Here is a 23,737-nt window from a genome sequence, read left to right on the forward strand (position 1 = left end):
ATAAAAGGAATGAAGTACCAACACAAGCTACAACATAAATGAACCCTGGAAACATGCTAGGTAAAAGAAGTCAGACCAAAAAAGACACATATTATAGAATTCCATTTATATGAAATGTCCAGAATAGGAAAATCTATAGACAGAAAGTAGATTCATGGTTTCCAGGGCTAAGAGAGGGAGGAATTGGGGTTGGTAGTTACTGCTAACAAGTACAGCGTTTCTTTTTGGAGTGATGAAAATTTCTGGAATCAGATAGTGGTGATGGCCACACAACCTTATGTATATTATAAAACACTGAATTATACAGTGTAGTAAATTTTGTTATTAATTATATCTTAATAAAAAATATATGTTTGATGACAGAAACCAGATATTTACATAATCTCAAAGTATCTTTCTCAAAGTATTTAGGAATTACAAAGGGGAAAATATAAAGTCCACATTAGAGAATTCTGGCAGACACCACCTTAGTTAAGTGATCAAGGTCAACATCACCAGTAAATACTAGCATCATGTACACTCTGATAAGATGCACTGAGGAGGGCACATTCACTTCTGTGGTAGCATCCTCAAAAATACAAAACCTTAATCTAATCTAATCTAATCTTTTCTCTAGCAGATAAACCCAAGTTGAGGTACACAACACAAAATAACTATCTAGTACTCTTCAAAAGAGACAAGGTCATAAAAGATTGAGAAACTTATCTCCAGATCTATGGAGACATGACAACTAAGTGCATCGTGTGATCCTGGACTGGATACTGGAACACAAAAAAGACATTAGTGGGAAAACTGGTGAAATCCTAATAAATTCTGTACTTTAGTTAACAGCATTGTATCAAGGTTAACTTCATTTCCGCTGTGCCACGATGAGAACTCCCCCAAGGTTAATTTCTCATTTAGTTGGATAAAAGTTCTTTGGCTATGTGTGATATTACCATAAGAGGAAGACGGGTGAAAGATATAGAGGAATTCTCTGTACTATTTTTGCAACTCTTCAGTAAGCCTAAAATTTTCCCAAAATTAAAAAAAATTAACTGCTAAGAAACATGAAGCTGGAATTCCCATTGTGGCACAGTGGAAAGGACTCTGACTAGTATCCTTGAGGATGTGGGTGCAATCCCTGGCCTCACTCAGTGGGTTAAAGATCCGGCGTTACCATGAGCTGTGGTCTAAAGTCGCAGATGCAGTTAGGATCCCAAGTTGCTGCGACTGTGGCATAGGCCAGCAACTGTAGCTCTGAATCAACACCTAGCCTGGGAACTTCCATATGCCATGGATGTAGCCCTAAAAACCAAAAGAAGAAAAAAGAAAGAAACATGAACCTAAAGTTTTTTTTTTTTTTTTCAATCTTTCTAGGGTTGTACCTTCAACATATGGAGGTTCCCAGGCTAGGGGTCTAATCAGAGCTGTGGCGACTGGTCTACGCCAGAGCCACAGCAACTCGGGATCTGAGCCACATCTACAACCTACACCACAGATCAGGGCAACGCCAGATCCTTAACCCACTGAGCGAGGCCAGGGATCGAACCCACAACCTCATGGTTCCTAGTCAGATTCGTTAATCACTGAGCCATGACGGGAACTCCTAACATGAAAAATTTGAATAAGCTAGTGTTTAAATTCTTACCAGGCCTGGTGTGGTATCTTCATCACTGTCTCCATCCTGACTGCTTTCTGCATCAGCACTGAGAATCACTGTATCTGAAGTGCTCTTGCATTGCCACTTGTTACTTTCAGCATAAACATCTAAGGATGATTTTTGCAAAGTGGATTCTGCCTTGGAAGATGTGGCTTCCATCTTTGGAGTTAGAATCTTTCTGCAAGTTTTCTCTATTTCAGCCTTCTTACATTTCTTACATGCCACTTCATTGTTGGAATTCTTATCTAATAGGGATTTGGGGCGCGTAAGTTGGTCCGGCTTGTAGTTACTGAGTGAAAAGGGGACAAGATACACCTTAGCTGTTTTTCCTAAAACTGTAGTTTGTACCGGTCTCAGAGATACATAGGCGATGTTTTGGTTTTCCTTATATTCATTCACCTATTCAGGTCAATAAAGGAAAAGAGAGTATTAAAATTCCAGGTCTTAAGCCTTTTCTTTCAGATCTTCGTAAATAAACCTAATACCTATTTCATAATGACAACATAAATCCAAACTGATGATATCCTGTAAGGAAACTTTTTTCCATCCAAAATCTAGATACTCAATTCATGAACTTGAATAGAATTATTTACTATTATTATTTACTATTATTATTATTTACTATGGGCACATTTCTTACCCATAAGTCTGCCAGACAAATAATAAAAATAACTACAATCTGTAATTGAAGAGACCGAGGAAACCAGAAGTTTCAAAAGCCGAAAGCTGACCATCACTACTGCAAAAGCAAATGCACACTTTCTGATCCCATCATGAAACTATTTCTGGAGTTAGTGATAAGGACTTTCCTCAATGCTGATAGGCCTAGTTTCCATAGAGGAAAACCAGGACAGGCATCTCTGCTATCTTTTGGAGCAACACCCCAGAAAAACCCGTTAAACTGAGACAAGCCACATGAAGCGGGAAAGTTTGACAAGTCCTCCTGTCCTCCTCGGCCTATGCCGGGCAGATCCCTCACGAAGACTGAGGCAGGAACACACCCGAAAGCAACAAGCCATTTCTCACATTCACCTGCAGCCGCTGTCTGGAGCCTGCCTTCTCCTCGGCCTCCGCGAGCGGTCCAAACATCTTTCCGCAGTTTAGCTGCCGGCGTCTTCCCGCCAAGATTGCGGCAGGAGGTGGGGATGGGTGGGGTCGGGAGGGGAGGGGCGGGGCCCGGGGCGGGGGAAGCCCTGCGGCGCAGGCGGGTTCCGATCCCAGCCATTGGGAAGGGGAGGGGGAGGGGGAGGGGGCACGAGGCATTACGTTAGTAGCTTAAGGAGGCTAGCTTGGCAGCCTCACCCCAAACTCAAGTTCTTTAGGGTAGTGTAGAAGCCAAATCGGCATTTTTACCTTGGATCCAGGTGATTTTGATGCTGCTGATATCAGGATCTCACTTTGAAGAACACCTGCACTTCTGCTAAGGAAAAACCACCTTGCCTAGCACTGTGAGCTTGGAGAAAATTCAGATGAACTTAGATGTCCTATGAAATAAAGAGGAAATGAAATCGAAACCAACATGCAGCCTTTTACCTTGACTGCTAGTTCCTTGTAACCCCACCACCAGAAAACTATGCCCTATGGCTACCTTATTATCTTCTCCCTAGGAAAGGAAGCATTTTGGTATTTTTTCAAGAGCCAATAACAAGCTGGTTTAATTTCACCCACAAGTTAACTAAGCTGGTTTAAATTTTGCCCACCAGTTAGGATTCTAGTAATGACCTTACAAAGCCCCAACACTGGGAGAAAGTTCTGAATAGCTTCTGTATCACAAAGCACCAAATGTAAGACTTTAGGGCACTGCATTTAAGAGTTACAGTCATAACAAACTTTTTTTTCTATTCTCTAGATGTCCGTGAGCAGAAACAACTGCCTTCCCATCAGATTTACTCCTTCTGAATAGCACGGTTTTGAAGCTGATAAAATTATAATATAAATTTCTATTTGCTCTATTTTTACAGTCCTTTTGTTTCCAGCTCAAAATTGCTCCTTTGATGGGTTACTTGAGTCATCCATTGTTCCTTAATGGAGATTTGCTCAATTTTATTTCTCCCAGCCTAAGCCCAATTTTAGAACACAGATGAAATAATTTTAGAACGAATCCTTTTAACAGCACCTTCAAAGCCCTTCAGGAACTTTCACACTCCTCAAATGAAAAATTACTGATAAAATCAAACTTTTCATAGTGTCTAATATATATACCATGCAATTTCTGTACTTCAAGACTTTGCTCATGTGTCCCTTCCCTCCTCACCACAGCAGATATAAAATCCTTTCTACACTGAATGTGTTTTGACTTTCAATTAGCCTGTTTTTTACACAGCCCAGCAAGTAAATTGGGATTGTTTCTGACATTACTGTAAGACTTCCTAAATAAAATTCAAGTATTTGGAAGACATAAGCCTTTTAACAATGCTCCACACTCCTTAGAGCTAAACGAGGTAAATACAGCAAGTGCTTAATAATTACTTATGGACTTTCATATACAACCATTCCAGCCAAGAATATGTTTTAATAGGCAGTCTCTAGAAAGGAAAGAACTGAAACGCCTAAGAGTGTTCGGATTTCAGGCATTGTTCTAAGCCGTTTAGGGGATTTTTTTTTTTTTTCCTGCCACTGGTCTAAATTAGCACCACTTGCCCTGACGTAACCCAAAAATACCGCACTACAAACCGCTCGGTCTCATCAAGTGAGAAAATCAGGTGCTATTAGCAGGATTTCTATTTCGATTTAACTCTAATTCTTAGCTTTCAACAATCTGAACACACTGTCCTTCTCTAACTCCTCCTCGGTTTCTTCTTCATCACTTTGCCATTTTCCTCGGCTTCAAACGAACCTAATCAGCGAAACCTTTAATTCGGGTCTTCCTCGGACCTCAGAGTCTTAACCGCAAAGTCCAGAGAGCCATTTCCCGCCAGAAGGGGCGTCCAAATATCGCGAGACTAAGGTCGACAGGGAGTTTATGAGCATGCGCAGTAACAGACTCCACGGACTTTGGCTCCCTGAAGTCCTCCACAATCCCACAATCCTCTAGTCGTACATTTCCTGTTTTTCTAGCTCTGCCGTAAGTGGTGTTTGTATCAGTACGCGACAGTGTCCAGTGGCCTCTGGTGCGGAGGATTTTCTGTTCGTTGACGTTGTACCTGTTCACAGTTTGGAATCAGTCAAGTTTTGGAGTCACCGCCGCTGCCATCAAAATGTCGGTCCCAAGCGCACTCATGAAACAACCGCCTATTCAGTCTACGGCTGGGGCCGTCCCGGTTCGCAATGAGAAAGGTACTGTGTTGAGCTGTTTTCCAGTCGGATCTTGTTTCCCTAGCATATTCCAAACCTACCCCGGGCCCACCACCTCAGCCCCAGCTATCCTTAAGACCTTACCCCCTATTTCTTTCGCCATCAAACTCGCATCCAATCGCATTGCCTAGAAGGGAAAAAAACACCCACACTATTTCCACCTCATCTTGTTCCTAGAGCCTGTTGGTTCACTCCTACAGCAAGCATCCTCTTCCCTTAGCCTCCACCAATAAACTAGAGTAATAGATAAAGTGAACGCTTGCTGTTTGGAAGGCGTTGTGCGGGATACAATCCCAGTTTTGTTACCCATAATCTGTTTATGCTTTTATAACTCTTACTGTAATTATGTGTCCATCTCTCTCTACTGCATCATAAGCTCATAGATTCCTCAAGGCAGGAACCCTCTCATTAAACTTTTTAATCCCTTTCAACCAACGCAGTGACTGTATTTGTTAAATTTAATACAGAGTGGTGTAAGACAGTACCCCTAACCTTAAGGAACTCATAGTAGACGTGATTCATGCAAAGAGAGACCTATTCTAAGCAAGTGTGCAGTCTTTCGCACCCCTAATACTGTTACATAGGTGATGTAAACCAAGCGCTTTGAATAATCTTCAGACTGGGGTACTCAAATTGATCTTTAAAGGATAGGTTTGATTCCAGTGAGTGCAGATGGATGAAGGAACACTGTACCTGTTTAGGGAGTCAGACTGAAAAGTCAAGAGTTTTTTCAGTAAGATATTTGGAAAATAATATCAATTCTTTCCTGTTTTTTAAATATAAGGTACTTATCCTTGTGTAACCTGCCTTTTTTTTTTTTTTCCTTAAACTCTGTGGTTTTTTGATAAGTGCCTTTGGATACGTGAAGATCTTATTAATTTAACTGCTTATGAGGTCCATTATATGGAGTTTGTTCCCTGCTGAGGGAAATTAGCTGTTTTGTTACTTTTTTTCCTCTTACACACAGCGCTGCAGTTATCATTCTTTAGTGCACTACCTTAAGAATTTTAGGGTAGACTCCTAGAAGTTCTTCATCAATTAACTACCTATTGCCATTTGCTCTCCACAGTGGATTGCAAGAGCATTGAAAGTTTTTATTTCCTGTTATATTATCCACAATCTTGGTTGTATGAGATTTTTTTTATTTGCCCAATCTAATGGGTGTGAAACAATAGCACGTTATTTTAATTTGCAATTTCCTGAGTCCAAGATTACTAGGCATCTTGTGTGTTTATCATCTCTCTAGGTGTTGTCTTCTATGAATTATCTCTTTCTGTCAATTACCCATTTTCTATTTAGTTTGTTCTTACACATCCCAAATCTTTTTTTGTCTTTTTCCCTTTTCTAGGGCCACTCCTGTGGCACATGGAGGTTCCCAGCTAGGGGTCCAATAGGAGCTGTAGCCGCCGGCCTATGCCACAGCCACTGCAACTAGGAATCTGAGCCGCGTCTGTGACCTACACCACAGCTCACGGCAACGCCGGATCCTTAACCTACTGAGCAAGGCCAGGGATCGAACCTGAAACCTCATGGTTCCGAGTCAGATTCGTTAGCCACTGTGCCACAACGGGAGCTCCCCCAAACTTTAATATCTATTTCCCAGAGTTTTTTGGCTTGTCTTTTAATTATGGAGTCTTCTGTCACACAGATGTTTTTAGTTTTATTGTTGACAGATTTAACAATTTTGTCTTTTATGTTTTGTGGTGTTTAGTATATTGTTTAAGAAATCCTTGGAGTTTCCTGGTGGCTCAGTAGGTTAAGGATCCAGCATTGTCTTGGCTATGGCTCTGATCCCAGCTGTGGCCCAGTTTCAGTCCCTGGCCCAGGAACTTCCCAATTAAAAAAAAAAAAAAAAAAAAAAGTCTTTTGAGTTCCCCTTGTGGCTCAGCAGTAACTTACCCAACCAGTATCCATGAGGACTCGGGTTTGATCCCTGACCCCGCTCAGTGGGTTAAGGATCTGTCATTGCTGTGAGCTGTGGTGTTGATCCCAGATGCAGCTCAGATCCCGTGTTGCTGTGACTGTGGTGTAGCCAGCAGCTGCAGCTCTGCTTCAACCCCTCGCCTGGAAACCTCCACATTCCTTGAGTGCCGCCCTAAAAAGACCAAAAAAAAAAAGATTTTTGGTTATCTAAGTGTTTGTATATTCTGAATAGGAAGGATTACACAGTTGTCCAAGACAGACTCTAAGTTAAGGAGCTTACAGTCCAGTAGGGATGTAAATGTTTAAGATGTGTTTTTTGTACCCGAGTATTTAACTTATCTGGAAGTGTGTGTGTGTGTGTGTGTGTGTGTGTTTGGGGGGGGGGGCATCCATTAGAGATCTAATTTTAGTATTTACCTCAGGGCTAGCCAGTTGCCCCAACTACTCCATTGTTTTGCCGTACCCACTGCAAGTTACGCTTATTTGCCATATGTATAACTTCTTTGGTGAGGTATCTGTTAAGGTCATTTTTTTGGTTGGTTGGTTGGTTTGGTTTTTTTGCCGTCCACTGCTTTTTAATGTCACTTCTGCAGTATACCAAGTTCTCATTATAGGTTTGTTTCTCTGCTCTCTGTGTGTTCACTTGGTCCCTTTGTATCCCTCAAACAATGATATACTGTTTTAATAACTAAATTTGAATAAGTCTTGTGATCTAATGCAAACTCTCCCCGACCTCACCCTAGTCTTTTTTTTTTTCCCCATCAAGACTTTATATTTTTTAGAGAAGTTTTGGGTTTGCAGCAAAATTGAGAAAATACAGAGATTTCCCGTATACCTCCTACCCCCACACATACATAGCCTCCCCCATTATCAACATCCTTCACCAGAGTGATTCAGTTGTTACAATGGTAACCCACATTGACCCATCATTATCACCCAAAGTCCATAGTTTACATTAAGGTTTACTCTTGGTGTTCTACAGTCTTTGGATTTGGACAAATGTATAGGGACATACATCCATCATTATCATATCATACACAGTATCTTCATTTAGTGATGTGCATTTAAAGTTCGTCCAAGTCTTTTCATGGCTTGATAGCTCTTTTCTTTCTAGCACTGAGTAATATTCCATCATCTGGACATACTACAGTTGATTCATTCACCTAGTGAAGGACATCTTGATTGCTTAGAAGTCCTGGCAGTTTGAACAAGGCTGCAGTAAATATTCATGTGCAGGTTTTTGTGTGGACATAAGTTTTCAACTCCTTTGGCTAAATACCAAGACTATGCTTAGTTGTATAAGAAAACAGCAAACCATCTAAAGTGGTTGTACCTTTTTGCATTCCCACCAGCAGTGAATTAGAGTTCCTCTTGCTCCACATCCTCACCAGCATTAGGTGTCATCAGACCTCTGGATTTTGGCCATTCTAGTATGTATTAGTGGTATCTCGTTGTTGTTTCAATTTACAGTTCCCTGAAGACATACAATGTGGAGCATCTTTTCACATGCTTATTTGCCATATGTATAACTTCTTTGGTGAGGTATCTGTTAAGGTCATTTTTTTGGTTGGTTGGTTGGTTTGGTTTTTTTGCCGTACCCACAGCATGTGAAAATTCCCAGGCTAGAGATCGAACTCACACTGCAGTTGCAACTTGGGCCACAACTGTGGCAACACCAGATCCTTAACCCACTGTACCACCAGGAAAATCCTTCACTGTTTCTCGATTTGCTAGACTTATTGGTATTTATAAAAGACAAATAATCTACTCTTGCAGGTTTTATAACACATAAGCTAAAATTGAAGGAAGTAGAAATAAAGATTAGAATATTGAGTTATATGGTAATATAAAGGCTGCCTTGGAAAAGTCCAAAGGAACTAAAAGAATGACAGAGCGGTATTTTAATTTTATATTCCTACTTAAGCCACCCTTACTGTGTGCTGAGCATTGTTAATAATTCACTTATTCATACAGTTGAGGTGAAATAGCATGAATTTGTGATGGCTATAGTCTCTGTATTTGGGGAGACTTTTTCTGTTGTTTCATTGCCTGCCTTCCTCGTTGTTTTTTGGGGTTTTTTTTTTTTTTTTGTCTTTTTGTCATTTCTTGGGCCGCTCCCGCGGCATATGGAGGTTCCCAGGCTAGGGATCAAATCGGAGCTGTAGCCACTGGCCTACGCCAGAGCCAGAGCAACGCAGGATCCGAGCCGCGTCTGCAACCTACACCACAGCTCACGGCAACACTAGATCGTTAACCCACTGAGCAAGGTCAGGGATCGAACCCACAACCTCATGGTTCCTAGTCGGATTCGTTAACCACTGTGAGCCACGACGGGAACTCCTTTTTTTTTTTTTTTTTTTTTCGTCTTTTTGCCATTTTCTTGGGCTGCTCCCATGGCATATGGATGGTCCCAGGCTAGGGGTTGAATCGGAGCTGTAGTCGCCAGCCTATGCCAGAGCCACAGCAACGCAGGATCTGAGCGGTGTCTGCAACCTACACCACAGCTCACGGCAACGCCAGATCCTTGACCCACTGAGCAAGGCCAGGGATCGAACCCGCAACCTCATGGTTCCTAGTCGGATTCATTAACCACTGAGCCACGACGGGAATTCCCTGCCTTCCTCATTGTAACCAAGCTAGCGCTCCTATCATTAGTGTTGTTATTCACAAGAATGCCTTTTCGTGACATGGCCTTTGTAGGAAAACAACATTAGATGAATAGATGGTTGGGTAGTGGCTCTCTTCTTCTCCTGCTTGGACTCTGGTTTACCAGGAATACAGGGCTCTGCCTGGAAAGGCCAAGGGTTTAAGGACACTGAGCAAGAGGCTACTGAAACATAATAAGTTATCTCTCTCACCCAGGTGAGATTTCGATGGAAAAAGTGAAGGTAAAACGTTATGTGTCGGGAAAGAGGCCAGACTATGCCCCTATGGAGTCCTCAGATGAGGAGGATGAAGAATTTCAGTTCATTAAGAAAGCCAAAGAACAAGAAGCAGAGCCTGAGGAACAAGAGGAGGATTCATCTAGTGACCCTCGGCTGCGGCGTTTGCAGAACCGTATTAGTGAAGATGTGGAAGAGAGGTAATGACCAGAGTCAGGTTTCGCTGGACCTAAACCCCTAAAAGTTAAGGAATAGGAATGACAACAATAATAGCTAATACTTGAATAGTGCTTACTATTTGCCAGTCACTATTCCAAATATGTTACGTTTACTAATTCTTGTAATCCACATGATAACCTTATGAAGTAGGTAGTATTGTCCCCATTTTTATAAGTAAGGAAATTGAGGCACAATGGGGTTAGGAAAATTACTCATTTTCTGTTAAGGAAATAGAAAACACAGACCATTGGTTGGTTTGTGGAGGAGTCTTTTTAGTACAAAGACGTTTTATAAAATTTGAGAAATTCTTTTTATTCATTCATTTATTCTAAAGGCTAATGAGAAGAAATGACACTAATGAAGCAGGAAAAAAGGAGTGATGAGTGGTCTCACATAGGAAAGGGAGCCTCGGATGAGGGATTTTGTGTGTTTTGTGTAATGATTGAGACATCACCTTACAGAGTAGGCCAGAGGTCCCAAATTTTCACAGTTCATATTGTCTTTTTCACAGATCCCCTGTGAAAAATTCTATTTTGTTAAATAGTTGTATCCAGATGATTTCATAAATATTTATGTCCTAACAACTTAGCCATTAAAAAATATAATACACATGAAGGAAAAAAAAAATTTATTTCACTCTTACATAACCAGTTACTTACTAGTGAGGTTTGTGTGCCTCTTGGGCCCTGACAACTTCTCAAACCTTAGGGACAGACTGGTACTGACACACTCATTTTCTGCTCCATATTGCTTTTCATGCAGTACCTGCTTTTTATCATAGCAGCCCCCAAAACCCAGTTCCACAAAGATCTAATGTTGAAACTGAAGTACCTTGAGCTATAAAATATATCCCATTGCACCCATATGAGTTTGTTGCAGTGCCCCAGAGTGCCTCAACATATGTTTAATGTTTTAGGTCAAACCTGACTATTTGCTCTGTCACTTTTGAGTTAGTTTCTTTAACTTAACCCTCAGGTTCCTGACCTTAGGACTTCAGCATGAATAAAAGCAAACATAATGTCCAGGTGTTTTGTGACTAAGGAAATTGGCTGATGCCCTTTGTTTTGGTGATGTTGACATTACTTGGAGACACTGTCTTTCAGATTGGCTCGACATCGGAAAATAGTGGAACCTGAAGTGGTGGGAGAAAGTGACTCAGAAGTAGAAGGAGATGCTTGGCGCATGGAACGAGAAGATACCAGTGAAGAAGAAGAAGAAGAGATTGATGATGAGGTATAAGAAAGGAAGGTCTTTCTGGGTACAAGGAAAAGTTAGAGCCTGTGCTCCTTTATTGAGGCTTTAAAAGCACAAGACATCTGCTTTTGGCAGAAGTCTGATCCCCTGTTTGTTGAGGATAGGATTGAAAATAGAATAGGGAGTTCCCGTGGTGGCACAGCGGTTAACGAATCCGACTAGGAACCATGAGGTTGCGGGTTCGATCCTTGGCCTTGCTCAGTGGGTTAACGATCCGGCGTTACCGTGAGCTGTGGTGTAGGTTGCAGAAGCAGCTCGGATCCCGTGTTACTGTGGCTCTGGCGTAGGCCGGCAGCTACAGCTCTGATTAGACCCCTAGCCTGGGAACCTCCATATGCCAGGGGAGCGGCCCAAGAAATAGCAAAAAGACAAAAAGCAAAAAACAAAAAACAAACCCAAAAAAAGAAAATAGAATGGTACTAAGTTGCATTTACTCCTATCAGAATTTGTTGAGCTTGATGAGATAAAAAGCCATCTCAGAGTACAAGCCACTTGCCTGACTGGCTTGAACACATAACTTGATAGGAAATAGAGCGACGCCGTGGCATGATGCGTCAACGAGCACAGGAGAGAAAAAACGAAGAGATGGAAGTCATGGAGGTGGAAGATGAGGGGCGTTCTGGGGAGGAGTCAGAATCAGAGTCTGAGTATGAAGAGTACACAGACAGTGAAGATGAGATGGAGCCTCGCCTTAAGCCAGTCTTCATTCGGAAGTAAGTATCTCACAAGCCAGGCCTGAATCCACATAAGTACTACTTCCCAGGTCTGAAGGTAGAAGCCTCTTTTCTATCTCATGCTTTCCTGAAATGAAAGCATTCAGTAAAGAGTTCCTCTTGTGGCTCAGTGGGTTAAGAACCCAACTAGTATCCACGAGGATTCAGTTTCAATCCCTGGCTTCGCTCGGTGGGTTAAAGATCTGGCGTTGCGACGAAACGCAGTGTAGGTTGCACACTCACCTCAGATCCAACATTGCTATGGCTGTGGTGTGAGCCATCAGCTGCAGCTCCAATTTGACTGCTAGCCTGGGAACTTCCATATGCCTCAGGTGCAGCCCTAAAAAGACCAAAAAAAAGCAAAGAAAGCACTAAGTAAGAGCCTTCTGCCCAGTGCCCCAAATCGGCAGAGTATTTGCTAAGGAATATCTTGGTGTTAGCAGGGTACCTGTTTGTTTTCACAACTCCCTTTCCAGTTAAAGAAAACATACCTACCAAGGTTGTATATTGTTTTAAACACAAAATAAAGCTTGAAGAGCAAATTGCTATTGCTTTCCTAATGACTAGAAATCCTACTACTTTCAGCCCAGCAGGTTTTTTGCTATTCAGGCTCTTCTCAAAGATGAATGGAATTCTGATGCTCTAAAGACTGGGTATGATTCCCGTTTTTGGCTCTTTGCAAATACTAAAGCCAGAGATTGTTTGGCTTTGTCTGATTTGGATGGGATTTGATTTAAGGGAACAACGAGCACCACTCTAAGGCTTTGGGCAATTAACAGGACCTCTGTGCTACAGGAAGGACCGAGTAACAGTTCAAGAACGGGAGGCCGAAGCATTGAAACAGAAGGAGCTGGAGCAGGAGGCCAAACGCATGGCTGAGGAGAGACGCAAATATACACTCAAGGTACTGGAGGTGGCTGTGAGGGTTGAGTGCAAGGAGTCATGTGTCTAGGTTTGTCTGAGCCGATTAAGGAAGCCCAACAGTTTAATTCTCCCTATCCAGATTGTAGAAGAAGAGACCAAGAAAGAGCTGGAGGAGAACAAGCGGTCCCTGGCTGCACTAGATGCACTCAATACTGATGATGAAAATGATGAGGAGGAATATGAAGCATGGAAAGTTCGGGAGCTAAAGAGAATCAAGAGGGACAGAGAAGATAGAGAAGCGTGAGTAATGGGAAGGGCTTTGTTTTGTTGTCTTTTTTAGGGCTGCACCCACAGTATATGGAGGTTCCCAGGGTAGGGGTTGAATCAGAACTGTAAGTGCCAGCCTACACCATAGTCATAACAATACCAGATCCGAGCCACGTCTTTAACTTAGAACACTGCTCACGGTAAGACCGGATTCTTAACCCACTAAGCGAGGAGGCCGACAACAGTCGAACCCATGTCCTCATGGATACTAGTCTCGTTCATTACCACTGAGCCGCAATAGGAATTCCAGAGCTTACAGTTTAATACCACTGGTGGGACGGGTTCCTAACAGGCTAGCTCTACTATGAGTTCCCATCTAGCTTTCTTTAGGGTTCTTGCAACTAGGTGAGTTCCCCATAATTGGAATGTGGCTTATTACAATAAAATCAGGGAGAAGAAACGCTTGGGTCAGTGGTTTTCTGTAATAGAGTGCCAGCTGATACTTTCCTGGCCCACAAGTTACTCACTGTGATGAGTTATCTATTGTATAACAACCCAAACCAAAATTAAGTGACTTGGAATGATTATTTCTCACAATTTTGAAGATAGACTATGCAGTTCCCCTGCTGGTTTTACCTGGTTCTCTTAGGCAGTTGAATCCAGCTGGAAAATTAACTGGCTTCACTCATATGTCTGATAGTTGGTGCTAAGTATCAGCTAGATGCTTCACTTCTTTGGTAGGCTAGACTGGTTTCCTTTCATAGTGGTTTCGGGGCAGCACTCCAAGAGGGCAGAGGTAGAACTTAGCAGGGTCTTTCAAGGCTGTGAGGGGGAGAATCTGTGGCATTTAAATAATCCACCACCACTCACTGTGTTAGAACAGAGTCATTTCTGAGTTGCATCACCCATGCCTAGACATTACTAGGAATGAGAGGATAATCCCAGATTACACAGGGAAACCCTCAGTAGAAACCTCTGTCCTCAGCCTGCAGGGAAACCCTCAATAGAAACCTCTGTCCTCAGCCTGCAGTTTCGTAAGGTTTTTGTCCTGAGCTTCAAGGAGTCCACGTACCCTTTAATATTGTATGAAAAATGATGTGTATGTTTGCATTTCTCTAATAAAAGGGATGTGACTCTCTACCTCCAAAAAAAAAAGGTTAAAGGCACTGCAATCTAATTAGTGATGGTTGATCCTTGGTTTGGGACAAGTAAGCACATTACCAAAGAAATATCAAAAAATTCTTAATGTTATTTTGTTCAAAATGTTAATCTTAATGTTATTATGTTCAAAATGTTATTTATTTATTGTCTTTTGTCTTTTTAGGGCCGCACGCATGGCATATGGAGGTTCCCGAGGTAGGGGTCTAATCGGAGGTACAGCAGCCAGCCTATACCACAGCCACAGCAACGCCAGATCCAAGCCATACCACACCTCACAGCAATGCCAGATCGTTAACCCACTTTGCGAGGCCAGGGGCAGAACCCGCAACCTCATGGTTACTAGTCGGATTTGTTTCCACTGCGCCACAACAGGAACTCCAACACAGTTACTTTAAATTTTGATTTTTCTTTTAAAGCTAAAAAGACTTTCTCAGGAAGGGAAATTAGTAATGTCATAAAATCAAGCAACAGTAGTATATTGGAACCTCAAAAAGGCTGGAATCAATTTTCGGGAGTTTGCAGTACCAGGTTTTGCAAACATAATAAAGACTACCTCACCTTTTTATTTATTGAGCTCCTGATCTTGATTCCTAACAGGTAATGACTGGAGTTAAATAATGCTTAAAAGGAGGTGGGACTGGGTCATGTTCAGGTAAAACTGCATCTGTCTGAAGCTGGACTGATACTGATAGTTTTGTTCTCTGAACAGGCTTGAGAAGGAGAAAGCAGAAATTGAACGCATGCGAAACCTGACTGAGGAAGAGAGGCGAGCTGAGCTTCGGGCAAATGGCAAAGTCATTACCAACAAAGCTGTTAAGGGCAAATATAAGTTCTTACAGAAGTATTATCACCGGGGTGCCTTCTTCATGGTAAGTGAAAAGAAAATGGGAAAATGGGGTAGTAGGAATAACTCAGAAGCTTTGAATGCTTTTTCCCCGTCAAGAATAAAGTGGCCCTGGGATGTGACCTCCACTTGCCAGTGGTCTGCATTCTCATTTGCTTTTTGTCTCTGAAGAATATGAAAGCACCAGAGAAAAGCAATGGCAATAGGATTTTAAAAACATCAACTATTCTCTTTTGGCTCCAGCTCTCTGAAGAAGGAAATGATGTAATAGAGGAAATGAGGAACTGACATAGTGATCTATATAGATACTAGACTATTTAGGTCCCCCAAATCACTTAGATATCATTATTCATCGTTGAGTGCAAAATCTTGGTTAGGAGAAAACCATGGTCTGCAAAGAGCTTTACATTAACTCCTGTTTGAGTGCAGATGTTTAATTCACTTCATTTTGAGATGGCAAAGTGACTGAGTCTAACTAACTCAGAAAATGGTCAGTTATCTTACATTATGTGTCATGCCATCATCTTTGTTTTTCATAAAAAGGCCAAGGTCAAGATAGCAGGCTGTTAACCCTGCATAAAGTGAAAAGGACTTCTTCCAAACTATTTGGATTAGCACTAGTGATAATTCCTCAATAGAATTAGCAGGAAAAGGAATGGGAGGATTGATAGCATTTGTTTCTCTAATAGCATGTGGTTTGTTAAATTATTTCCTGATGTTAAAAGACTTGGTATTGGAGTTCCCGTCATGGCTCAGTGGTTAACGAATCCTACTAGGAACCATGAGGTTGTGGGTTCGATCCCTGGCCTTGCTCAATGGATTAAGGATCCAGCATTGCCTAGAGCTGTGGTGTAGTTCGCAGACACGGCTCAGATCCCGTGTTGCTGTGGCTCTGGCGTAGGCTGGTGGCTGCAGCTCCAATTGGACCCCTAGCCTGGGAACCTCCATATGCCGTGAGAGTGACCCTAGAAAAGGCAAAAAGACACACACACAAAAAAAGAGTTGGTATTGAGTTCCCCTTGCGGCTCAGCGGTAATGAACCCAAATAGTATCCATGAGGATTTGTTTTTGATCCCTGGCCTCACTCAGTGGGTTAAGGATCTGGCATTGCCCTGAGCTGCGCTGTAGGTCACAGACACAGCTCGGATCCAGCGTTGCTGTGGCTGTGGTATAGGCTGGCAGCTATAGCTCTGATTCAACCCCTAGCCTGGGAACTTCCATATGCTGTGGGTGTAGCCCTAAAAAGACAAAAAAAAAAAAAGTTTGAATCAAAAAGTAGACTAGCTTTTCAAATTTTGTATAGAAAACCTTAAATATCCCTACTGCAGATACCAGTAAAATTTTTAAATTTCAGCGGAGGAGGCCTTACTTCCATCTCTTCAAAATCAGTTTCACTCTATCTGATTAGCAGGAAATATTTGCTTATTATATAGTTTTCTAGCTTATGTGGTTTTCTAGATAGGAGTCAGTGGATTATGGATTATTTCTTGTACTACTTCAAAGTTGTAAAATATTGCTTAAGCATTTCAGCACCTTTAATAATCAAGCTTCTTAGAGAAATAGTGCATTGCTGACTAAGCTACATTAGGAAGGCTGTATGTGAAAGTCTTTTTGGTGCAGATACTCAAATATCAAAAGGATGACATCAGGAGATGACATTTAAGATGTATAGACTTTATTTTTTATTTTTTTGCTTTTTAGGGCCATACCTATGGCATATGGAGGTTGCCAGGCTAGGGGTCGATCGGAGCTATAGCTGCTGGCCTACGCCACAACCACAGTAATGCCATCTGTGACCTACTCCACAGCTCACGGCAACGCCAGATCCTTAACCCACTGAGCAGGGCCAGGGATGGAACCCACAACCTCATGGTTCCTGGTCGGATTCATTTCTGCTATGCCTCGACAAGAACTCCAAGATGCATAGGCTTTTTGACATTCAGTGGTAGGAAGACATTCCAGGTGAAGGAACCAGAAGGAATGGAGACAGAAAGTAACATCTGAAAAGGCAAGAAGAGGTAGATTAAGGCTTGACTACTACACTGAGTAATTGTGCTTATTTATTTAGTAGAGAACCATTGAAAGTTTTTGAGCAGGACAGAGGTATAATGAGTTGTGTTTAAGAACTATTAATCCAGGAGTTCCTGTCGTGGTGCAGCAGAAACAAATCTGACTAGGAACCATGAGGTTTCGGGTTCAACCTCTGGCCTCACTCAGTGGGCTAAGGGTCTGTCGTTGCCATGAGCCGTGGTGTAGGTGGCAGACACAGCTGGGATCTGGCATTGCTGTGGCTCTGGCATAGGCTAGCAGCTACAGCTCCAATTCAGCCTAGCCTGGGAACCTCCATATGCCACAGATGTGGCCACAAAAAAAAAAAAAAAGAACAGAAATAATTAATCCAGTGGGATGTGTAAAATTGATTGCAGGGAAAAAGTAAAAACCTAGTTAACAGGAATCTAGGTAATTGAGAGGATGTTAGTCCCATTAACAGAAAAGTTAAGTCGGGAAAAGACTGATTTGTAGAAGTTAGGGAAATGGTTTTCACTTTAGATGTGAGTTTGAAATCCCAACAGAATATCCAAGCTACGATACATACTGGGCAGAAGAATCAGGATTGGAGATTTGAGAGGCATGTACAAAGTTGAAGTCACGTAAGTGAGTGAGCATATTGAGTGCAGAGAATATAGCCAGCTTCCAAGAAATGACAACACAAAGGAAAAAAGGGGTATCAGTTCTTTAACTAGATGTAAGCTCTTGGATCAATAGGTTCAAAACCCTTTGCTTCCTTGGAGTTCTCATCGTGGCTCAGTGGTTAATGAACCTGAATAATATCCATGAGGATGTAGGTTAAACCCTGGCCTTGCTCAGTGGGCGAAGGATCTGGCACTGCTCTGAGCTGTGGTGTAGGTTGCAGACAAAGCTTGGATCCCACATTGCTGTGGCTCTGGTATAGGTGGTGGCTACAGCTCCAATTGAACCCTTAGCCTGGGAACGTCCATTTGCTGTGGGTGCAGCCCTAAAAAGACAAAAAAAAAAAAAAACCCTCTGCTTCCCTTTTATCCCTTGTTGTATTTTAATAAATATGTAGTTTGAATATATGAGAAATAAAACAAGATTGATAAGACTCTTTTCTATAGGATGAGGATGAAGAAGTATACAAGAGAGATTTCAGTGCACCTACCCTGGAGGATCATTTCAACAAAACCATTCTTCCCAAAGTCATGCAGGTATGGTATGGGGTCCCTTAATGAAATGAGAGAGAAATGTATTGAGGGCTGGGACACAATGTTTGGTGGTAAAACTCATTATGTATCCTTCTTACAGGTCAAGAACTTTGGACGCTCTGGCCGTACCAAATATACCCACCTCGTGGATCAAGATACCACCTCCTTTGACTCAGCATGGGGCCAAGAGAGTGCCCAGAACACAAAGTTCTTTAAACAAAAAGCAGCTGGGGTACGAGATGTATTTGAACGGCCGTCTGCCAAGAAGCGGAAAACTACTTAGAGTTCAACTGCTTATTTTTCCAGCTGTGGGACACAACAGGAAATCTCAGCATCTGGTCTTTGATTTGCTTTTACTATTATTTACATGGCCCCTGTATCCAGCCTGCTGGACTTACTGCCATACTTGTGATGCTGGGCAAGCCCAGTCTTTGAAAGTGCTTTGTGAGGTTTGGACTCACTCGTGCTGAGAAACCTGCAGAAAAGCACTGTCCAGGTAGGATAAGAGACTCCCCACCTAGGACTATTTCTGAGAAATCTTTGATTTCTACACTGCTCCATAATCATTTGGAACTGTTCCAGGGTTTCTTTTTCCAGCCCTTAGCTTGGGTTAGAAACATGGGTGTTCATGTTAAGTGACAGAAAATACATCACTTCCTTACGGGAAACCTAAGCTCATTGGAATCTGTTTTGCATTTCTGGGATAAACTTTTTTAGGCAAACAGACTTTTTGATTCATTTATGTGTGTCAAGAAATAAAAGAATCATACATCAACAAGTTTTTTAGCATACCAGAAATAAAATACTTAGGCTGACAAGTATCTTACCTATTAAAAGCAGAGAATTATTCGGCAAAGAATGTTTCACAGTTTGGTCTTCACCTTTGATCTTAGAAACACACAGGTGCTAAACAGACTATGTTGTAATTGGCACTGATTTATTCCATGAGCAAATATATACATGGTTGCCCTTGTTCTCTAAACCATAGCTGTATATACAAGAAAACTGAACCCCATCAAATGACAAGACTAAGTACCTACCAGTATCTTCTTGCCCAGCTCATGTATCAAGGAGGTTACAGTGCTCCCAGAGTTGCCATGTAGTAGGATCATGCTAGATATCACTAGCAAAAGAGTTAAATTTAACTTTTCCATTTAATAGTTACTACATAATCTCTATGCTTATGGCAGAACATTAGGTATTCTAGGGGTTATAAGGAATGGCATTTAACCAATGGAAGGCTATTTCTCAACTGCAGAAAAAAATGACAAGGTTTTTTTCACATCCTTTAAACGCCTCACTGGGGAGAATCACTAACCAATCCTTAAATGTCCTAGAATAAAAATACAAGTGCAGGAGTTCCCATCGTGGCGCAGTGGTTAACGAATCCGACTAGGAACCATGAGGTTGCGGGTTCAGTCCCTGCCCTTGCTCAGTGGGTTAACGATCCGGCGTTGCCGTGAGCTGTGGTGTAGGTTGCAGACGCGGCTTGGATCCCACATTGCTGTGGCTCTGGCGTAGGCCGGTAGCTACAGCTCCGATTCGACCCCTAGCCTGGGAACCTCCATATGCCCCAGGAGCGGCCCAAGAAATAGCAACAACAACAACAACAATAATAACAACAACAACAAAAGACAAAAGGACAAAAAAAATAAAAATAAAAGTGCAGGGAGTTCCTGTTGTGGTGCAATGGAAACAAATCCAGGTAGTATCCATGAGGTTGCGGATTCGATCCCTGGCCTTGCTCAGTGGGTTAAGGATCCGGCATTGCCGCGAGCTGTGGTGTAGCTTGTAGACGAGGTTTGAATCCCGTGTGGCTGTGGCTGTGGCTGTGGCTGTGGCATAGGCTGGCAGGTGTAGCTCCAATTCGACCCCTAGCCTGCAACTTCCATATGCCCCTGGTGAGGCCCTAAAAAGAAAAATGCAAATCATTACCAAGGTAGTAAACACAAAGATGAATTTGAGTCACCATTGTGCTAGTGGGGATACAATGTAAGAATTACCCTAGAGTCAAAATGAGAGTAAGACCTTGAAATTCTCTTGGGAAAGTGTATATACCTTCCGGTTCAGTATCTGCTCTGAGGAGGCACTAGGCCAGGTTTTACTTTCACTTGCTCATTTTTTTTTTCTGTTTTTTTAGGGCCACATCCACAGCATATGGAGGTTTCCAGGCTAGGGGTGCAATCCGAGCTGTAGCTGCCGGCCTGTGCCACAGCCACAGCAATGTGGGATCCAAGCCTCATCTGCAACCTACACCACAGTTCATGGCAATGCTGGACCCTTAACCCACCGAGCAAGGCCAGGGATCAAACCCATGTCCTCATGGATAATAGTTGGGTTCATTAACCACTGAGCCACAACAGGAACTCCTGCTCATCTTTTTTTTTTTTTTTTTGGCCTTATTAGGGCCACACACCACAGCATATGGAAGTTCCCAAGCTAATCAGAGCTAGAGCAGCTGGCCACAGTCACAGCCACAGCCATTCAGGATCCAAGCCTCATCCTTCGACCTACACCACAGCTCACAGCAACACCGGATCTTTAACCCACTGAGCAAGGCCAGGGATGGAACCAGCAACCTCTTGGTTCCTAATCGGAAACTTCCACTGTGCCACGACGAGAATTCCCTGTGCATCAGTTCTTAAAACAGCCTATCAAATACGTCTCATCTTACAGCCAAGGAAACAAGGTTGACTTGGCCAAAGAAGATTAACTTTTAAAGTAAATCCAGGGAGTTCCAGTCATGGCTCAGTGGTTAACAAATCCAACTAGGAACCATGAGGTTGCAGGTTCAATCCCTGGCCTTGCCCAGTGGGTTAAGGATCCGGTGTTGCCACGAGCTGTGGTGTAGGTTGCAGACGCGGCTCAGATCCTGCGTTGCTGTGGCTCTGGCGTAGGCCGGCAGCTACAACCCTGATGAGACCCCTAGCCTGGGAAACTCCATATGCCACGGGTGCAGCCCTAGAAAAGGTAAAAAGAGGAGTTCCCGTCGTGGCGCAGTGGTTAACGAATCCGACTAGGAACCATGAGGTTGCGGGTTCGGTCCCTGCCCTCGCTCAGTGGGTTAACAATCCAGCGTTGCCATGAGCTGTGGTGTAGGTTGCAGACGCTGCTCGGATCCCACGTTGCTGTGGCTCTGGCGTAGGCCGGTGGCTACAGCTCCGATTCAACCCCTAGCCTGGGAAGCTCCATATGCCGCGGGAGCGGCCCAAGAAATAGCAACAACAACAACAACAACAAAAAAAAAAGGCAAAAAGACAAAAATTAAAAAATAAAGTAAATCGAGGATAAGAAATGCAAAGTACAAATGCTATGGTTCAGAGTTTAAATATTAAATAAAGTATTTCACAAATTCTATGAGATCTGACAGCCTTTGAATTTCTATTGTACTTACCATGTTCCCACCTCAGTACTAAATTCTAACTCAAAAATGGCTTATGAGGAGTTCCCGTGGTGGCGCAGTGGTTAACGAATCTAACTAGGAACCATGAGGTTGCGGGTTCGGTCCCTGCCCTTGCTCAGTGGGTTAAGGGTCCGGCGTTGCCGTGAGCTGTGGTGTAGGTTGCAGACACGGCTCGGATCCCGAGTTGCTGTGGCTCTGGCGTAGGCAGGTGGCTGAAGCTCTGATTAGACCCCCTAGCCTGGGAACCTCCATGTGCCGTGGGAGCGGCCCAAAGAAATAGCAAAAAGACAAAAAAAAAAAAATGGCTTATGAACTGGATTGGTGACATCTATACACATGGCTCCTAAGGAGGTACTGACCTTTCAGCTTTTCATGAGCTACACACACCACGGGGTACAGTAAACTTTGCTGAGACTCTTAAGTGTACTTTGAACACTGCTGAGAACTAGATAAATGAATGAGCCTGGCCTCATTCAGCATCTGAACATGAGTACTCTTTCTTCTACATTGATCCTTCACATACGCTCATTACTCCAACATGTAAGTTTTCCACAATAACATACAATATAAACATACATTGCACTTCATCCAAAATGATAAAACTGCAAGAAAAAGAAGGCATCTTTATTGAAATAAGTTAATCCAGTGGGTATGTCTGAGAAAGCACAAATCAGTTGGTCAGGGCAATAAGAGCCTCTACCACGTTGCCCATGTGTTCTCTCAAACTCCGTTCTGCTGCTGCTCGAGAGATCTCCATCTCTGTCATCTGCAAGAAAAGGATCAATATTAGCTAAGTCTCCTCCAGTGCATTAATGTGGCAGCAAATCATGCTGTTTCAGGAAACAACCCAAATCAAACTAACATTCCCGGTTCACACACTAGTTAGACATTATTACTCACTATCAGCTCCAGATCCTCCTTCTTGATGGTGACTTTTGCCAGTTCCTTCTCCCTGCAAATATTCATGTACTTTAGTCCTCAATCCCTACCTCCACCTTAAACTCCCAGAAAGGATCATTCCCGACTGTGCCTTACAAATGACTTGGTAAATACTGCTGACTGAAAATACAAAAAGACTCCCGCCCCCTCACTTAACGTCCCATCCCACCCTATCCCATAGAGTATGTCCAGCAGGCAGCAGGCGTTGTTAGGAGGCTTTTCCTTCCACTAACAAAAGAGTAAAATCCTAAATCTTAGATCTGCAGGAATTGCTGTTAGAGTTGAAGAACAGTACCAAGTATAAAAAGCCTAACGATGGCTTTTTTATACCCTTCGTCTGGGGGAAAAAGCAGGGGGTGGCAGGGTGATTGCGTGCGTAATACTTACCGCTCCTGCTTTGCTTTCTGCTCCCGGGACCGCCTATCTCCGATTACGGACATGGCCTATAGAAAAGGCAGATGTAGTTACTGCAAATACCAGTGCCAAGCAGGTGAGGTGTATATTCACGACGACGAGTGTCCGAGGAACCAGGGCCTATGTTTAATTCAATTCCGTACACCTGAGATCCACTTTCAACCCAATCTCCAAAGCTCCTTTTTGCGAGCGGCGCGCCCCAGTGACGGTTCAGCTTCCCTCTCGCTTCCTCCCACCTCACGGGTCAGGCCACGTCCTGAAGCGGGGCTTCCACTTACAGCCTCAAAGCCTTTTCTCCTCTCATCCCGCCCAGACAAACTCCCGGCCAACCTCACCGTCTCCAGATTGGAACTCTGGATCTCCTTCTCCTCCGCATAATCGGTGACTCGCTCCAAGTCCGCCGCACCGCTGTCGTGCTTCCGTGGCTTCTCGGGAGGTCGCTCCGGGCCACTGGTCTCAGTCTCCAATTCTAGCTCCACATCCCCCTCGGTCGCCATTTCGATCCCACCGCGCCGCCCCTCAGGCCCGGCCCCGCCTCATGAGGACTTCCGGTAACTGCCCCGCAACTTCCGCCCGGAGAGGAGGCGGGGCTGCCCCTGGACCACACCTTCTTTAGTGGTCTGGTTCTAGAAGCTTCAACGAGGAAACCGGTTGGTCTCTTTGACTTCCTTTCCGGCTTGTACAGAGTTGTTTT

The 23,737-nt window shown here is 43.1% G+C and overlaps 3 protein-coding genes across 7 annotated transcripts in view; 1 reads left to right on the top strand and 2 right to left on the bottom strand.

Moving 5' to 3' along the window:
• Positions 1–4,585, bottom strand: part of WDR76 (WD repeat domain 76) — a 94,808-nt gene extending 90,223 nt beyond the window's left edge. Inside the window, exons 1-3 of one of the 4 annotated variants that reach the window (XM_047766494.1) lie at positions 4,479–4,585; positions 2,996–3,126; positions 1,631–1,931 (exon numbers count right to left, since the gene is read on the bottom strand). In XM_047766494.1, the coding sequence (XP_047622450.1) occupies positions 1,631–1,801 (171 nt within the window). In that variant the 5' untranslated portion in view covers positions 1,802–1,931; positions 2,996–3,126; positions 4,479–4,585. Of the gene's footprint in view, positions 1–1,630; positions 2,042–2,668; positions 2,826–2,995; positions 3,127–4,478 lie in introns of those variants that run through there. The other 3 variants (XM_047766493.1, XM_047766495.1, XM_047766492.1) reach the window with 3 other exon arrangements.
• Positions 4,586–4,651: 66 nt separating this feature from the next.
• MFAP1 (microfibril associated protein 1) lies at positions 4,652–19,013 on the top strand. Its single transcript, XM_047766496.1, has 9 exons — positions 4,652–4,918; positions 9,722–9,941; positions 11,064–11,193; positions 11,740–11,927; positions 12,723–12,831; positions 12,931–13,091; positions 14,929–15,088; positions 18,201–18,290; positions 18,388–19,013. Exons 1-9 carry the CDS (start codon positions 4,840–4,842, stop codon positions 18,568–18,570), a joined length of 1,320 nt encoding a protein of 439 aa, XP_047622452.1. The 5' UTR covers positions 4,652–4,839; the 3' UTR covers positions 18,571–19,013.
• A 3,280-nt stretch (positions 19,014–22,293) lies between these two features.
• Positions 22,294–23,552, bottom strand: HYPK (huntingtin interacting protein K). Of its 2 annotated transcripts, XM_047766497.1 has the most exons (4): positions 23,379–23,540; positions 23,017–23,072; positions 22,591–22,642; positions 22,294–22,456 (listed from the first exon to the last, which is right to left on the bottom strand). In XM_047766497.1, exons 1-4 carry the CDS (start codon positions 23,538–23,540, stop codon positions 22,361–22,363), a joined length of 366 nt encoding a protein of 121 aa, XP_047622453.1. In that variant the 3' UTR covers positions 22,294–22,360. The 2 variants fall into 2 exon arrangements, with proteins under 2 accessions (XP_047622453.1, XP_047622454.1); XM_047766498.1 differs by lacking the exons at positions 22,294–22,456; positions 23,017–23,072 and having other exon boundaries at positions 22,583–22,642; positions 23,379–23,552.
• Between the last annotated feature and the right edge of the window lie 185 nt (positions 23,553–23,737).

Source organism: Phacochoerus africanus, chromosome 2, assembly GCF_016906955.1.
Source record: "Phacochoerus africanus isolate WHEZ1 chromosome 2, ROS_Pafr_v1, whole genome shotgun sequence".
NCBI classification, from domain to species: domain Eukaryota; kingdom Metazoa; phylum Chordata; class Mammalia; order Artiodactyla; family Suidae; genus Phacochoerus; species Phacochoerus africanus.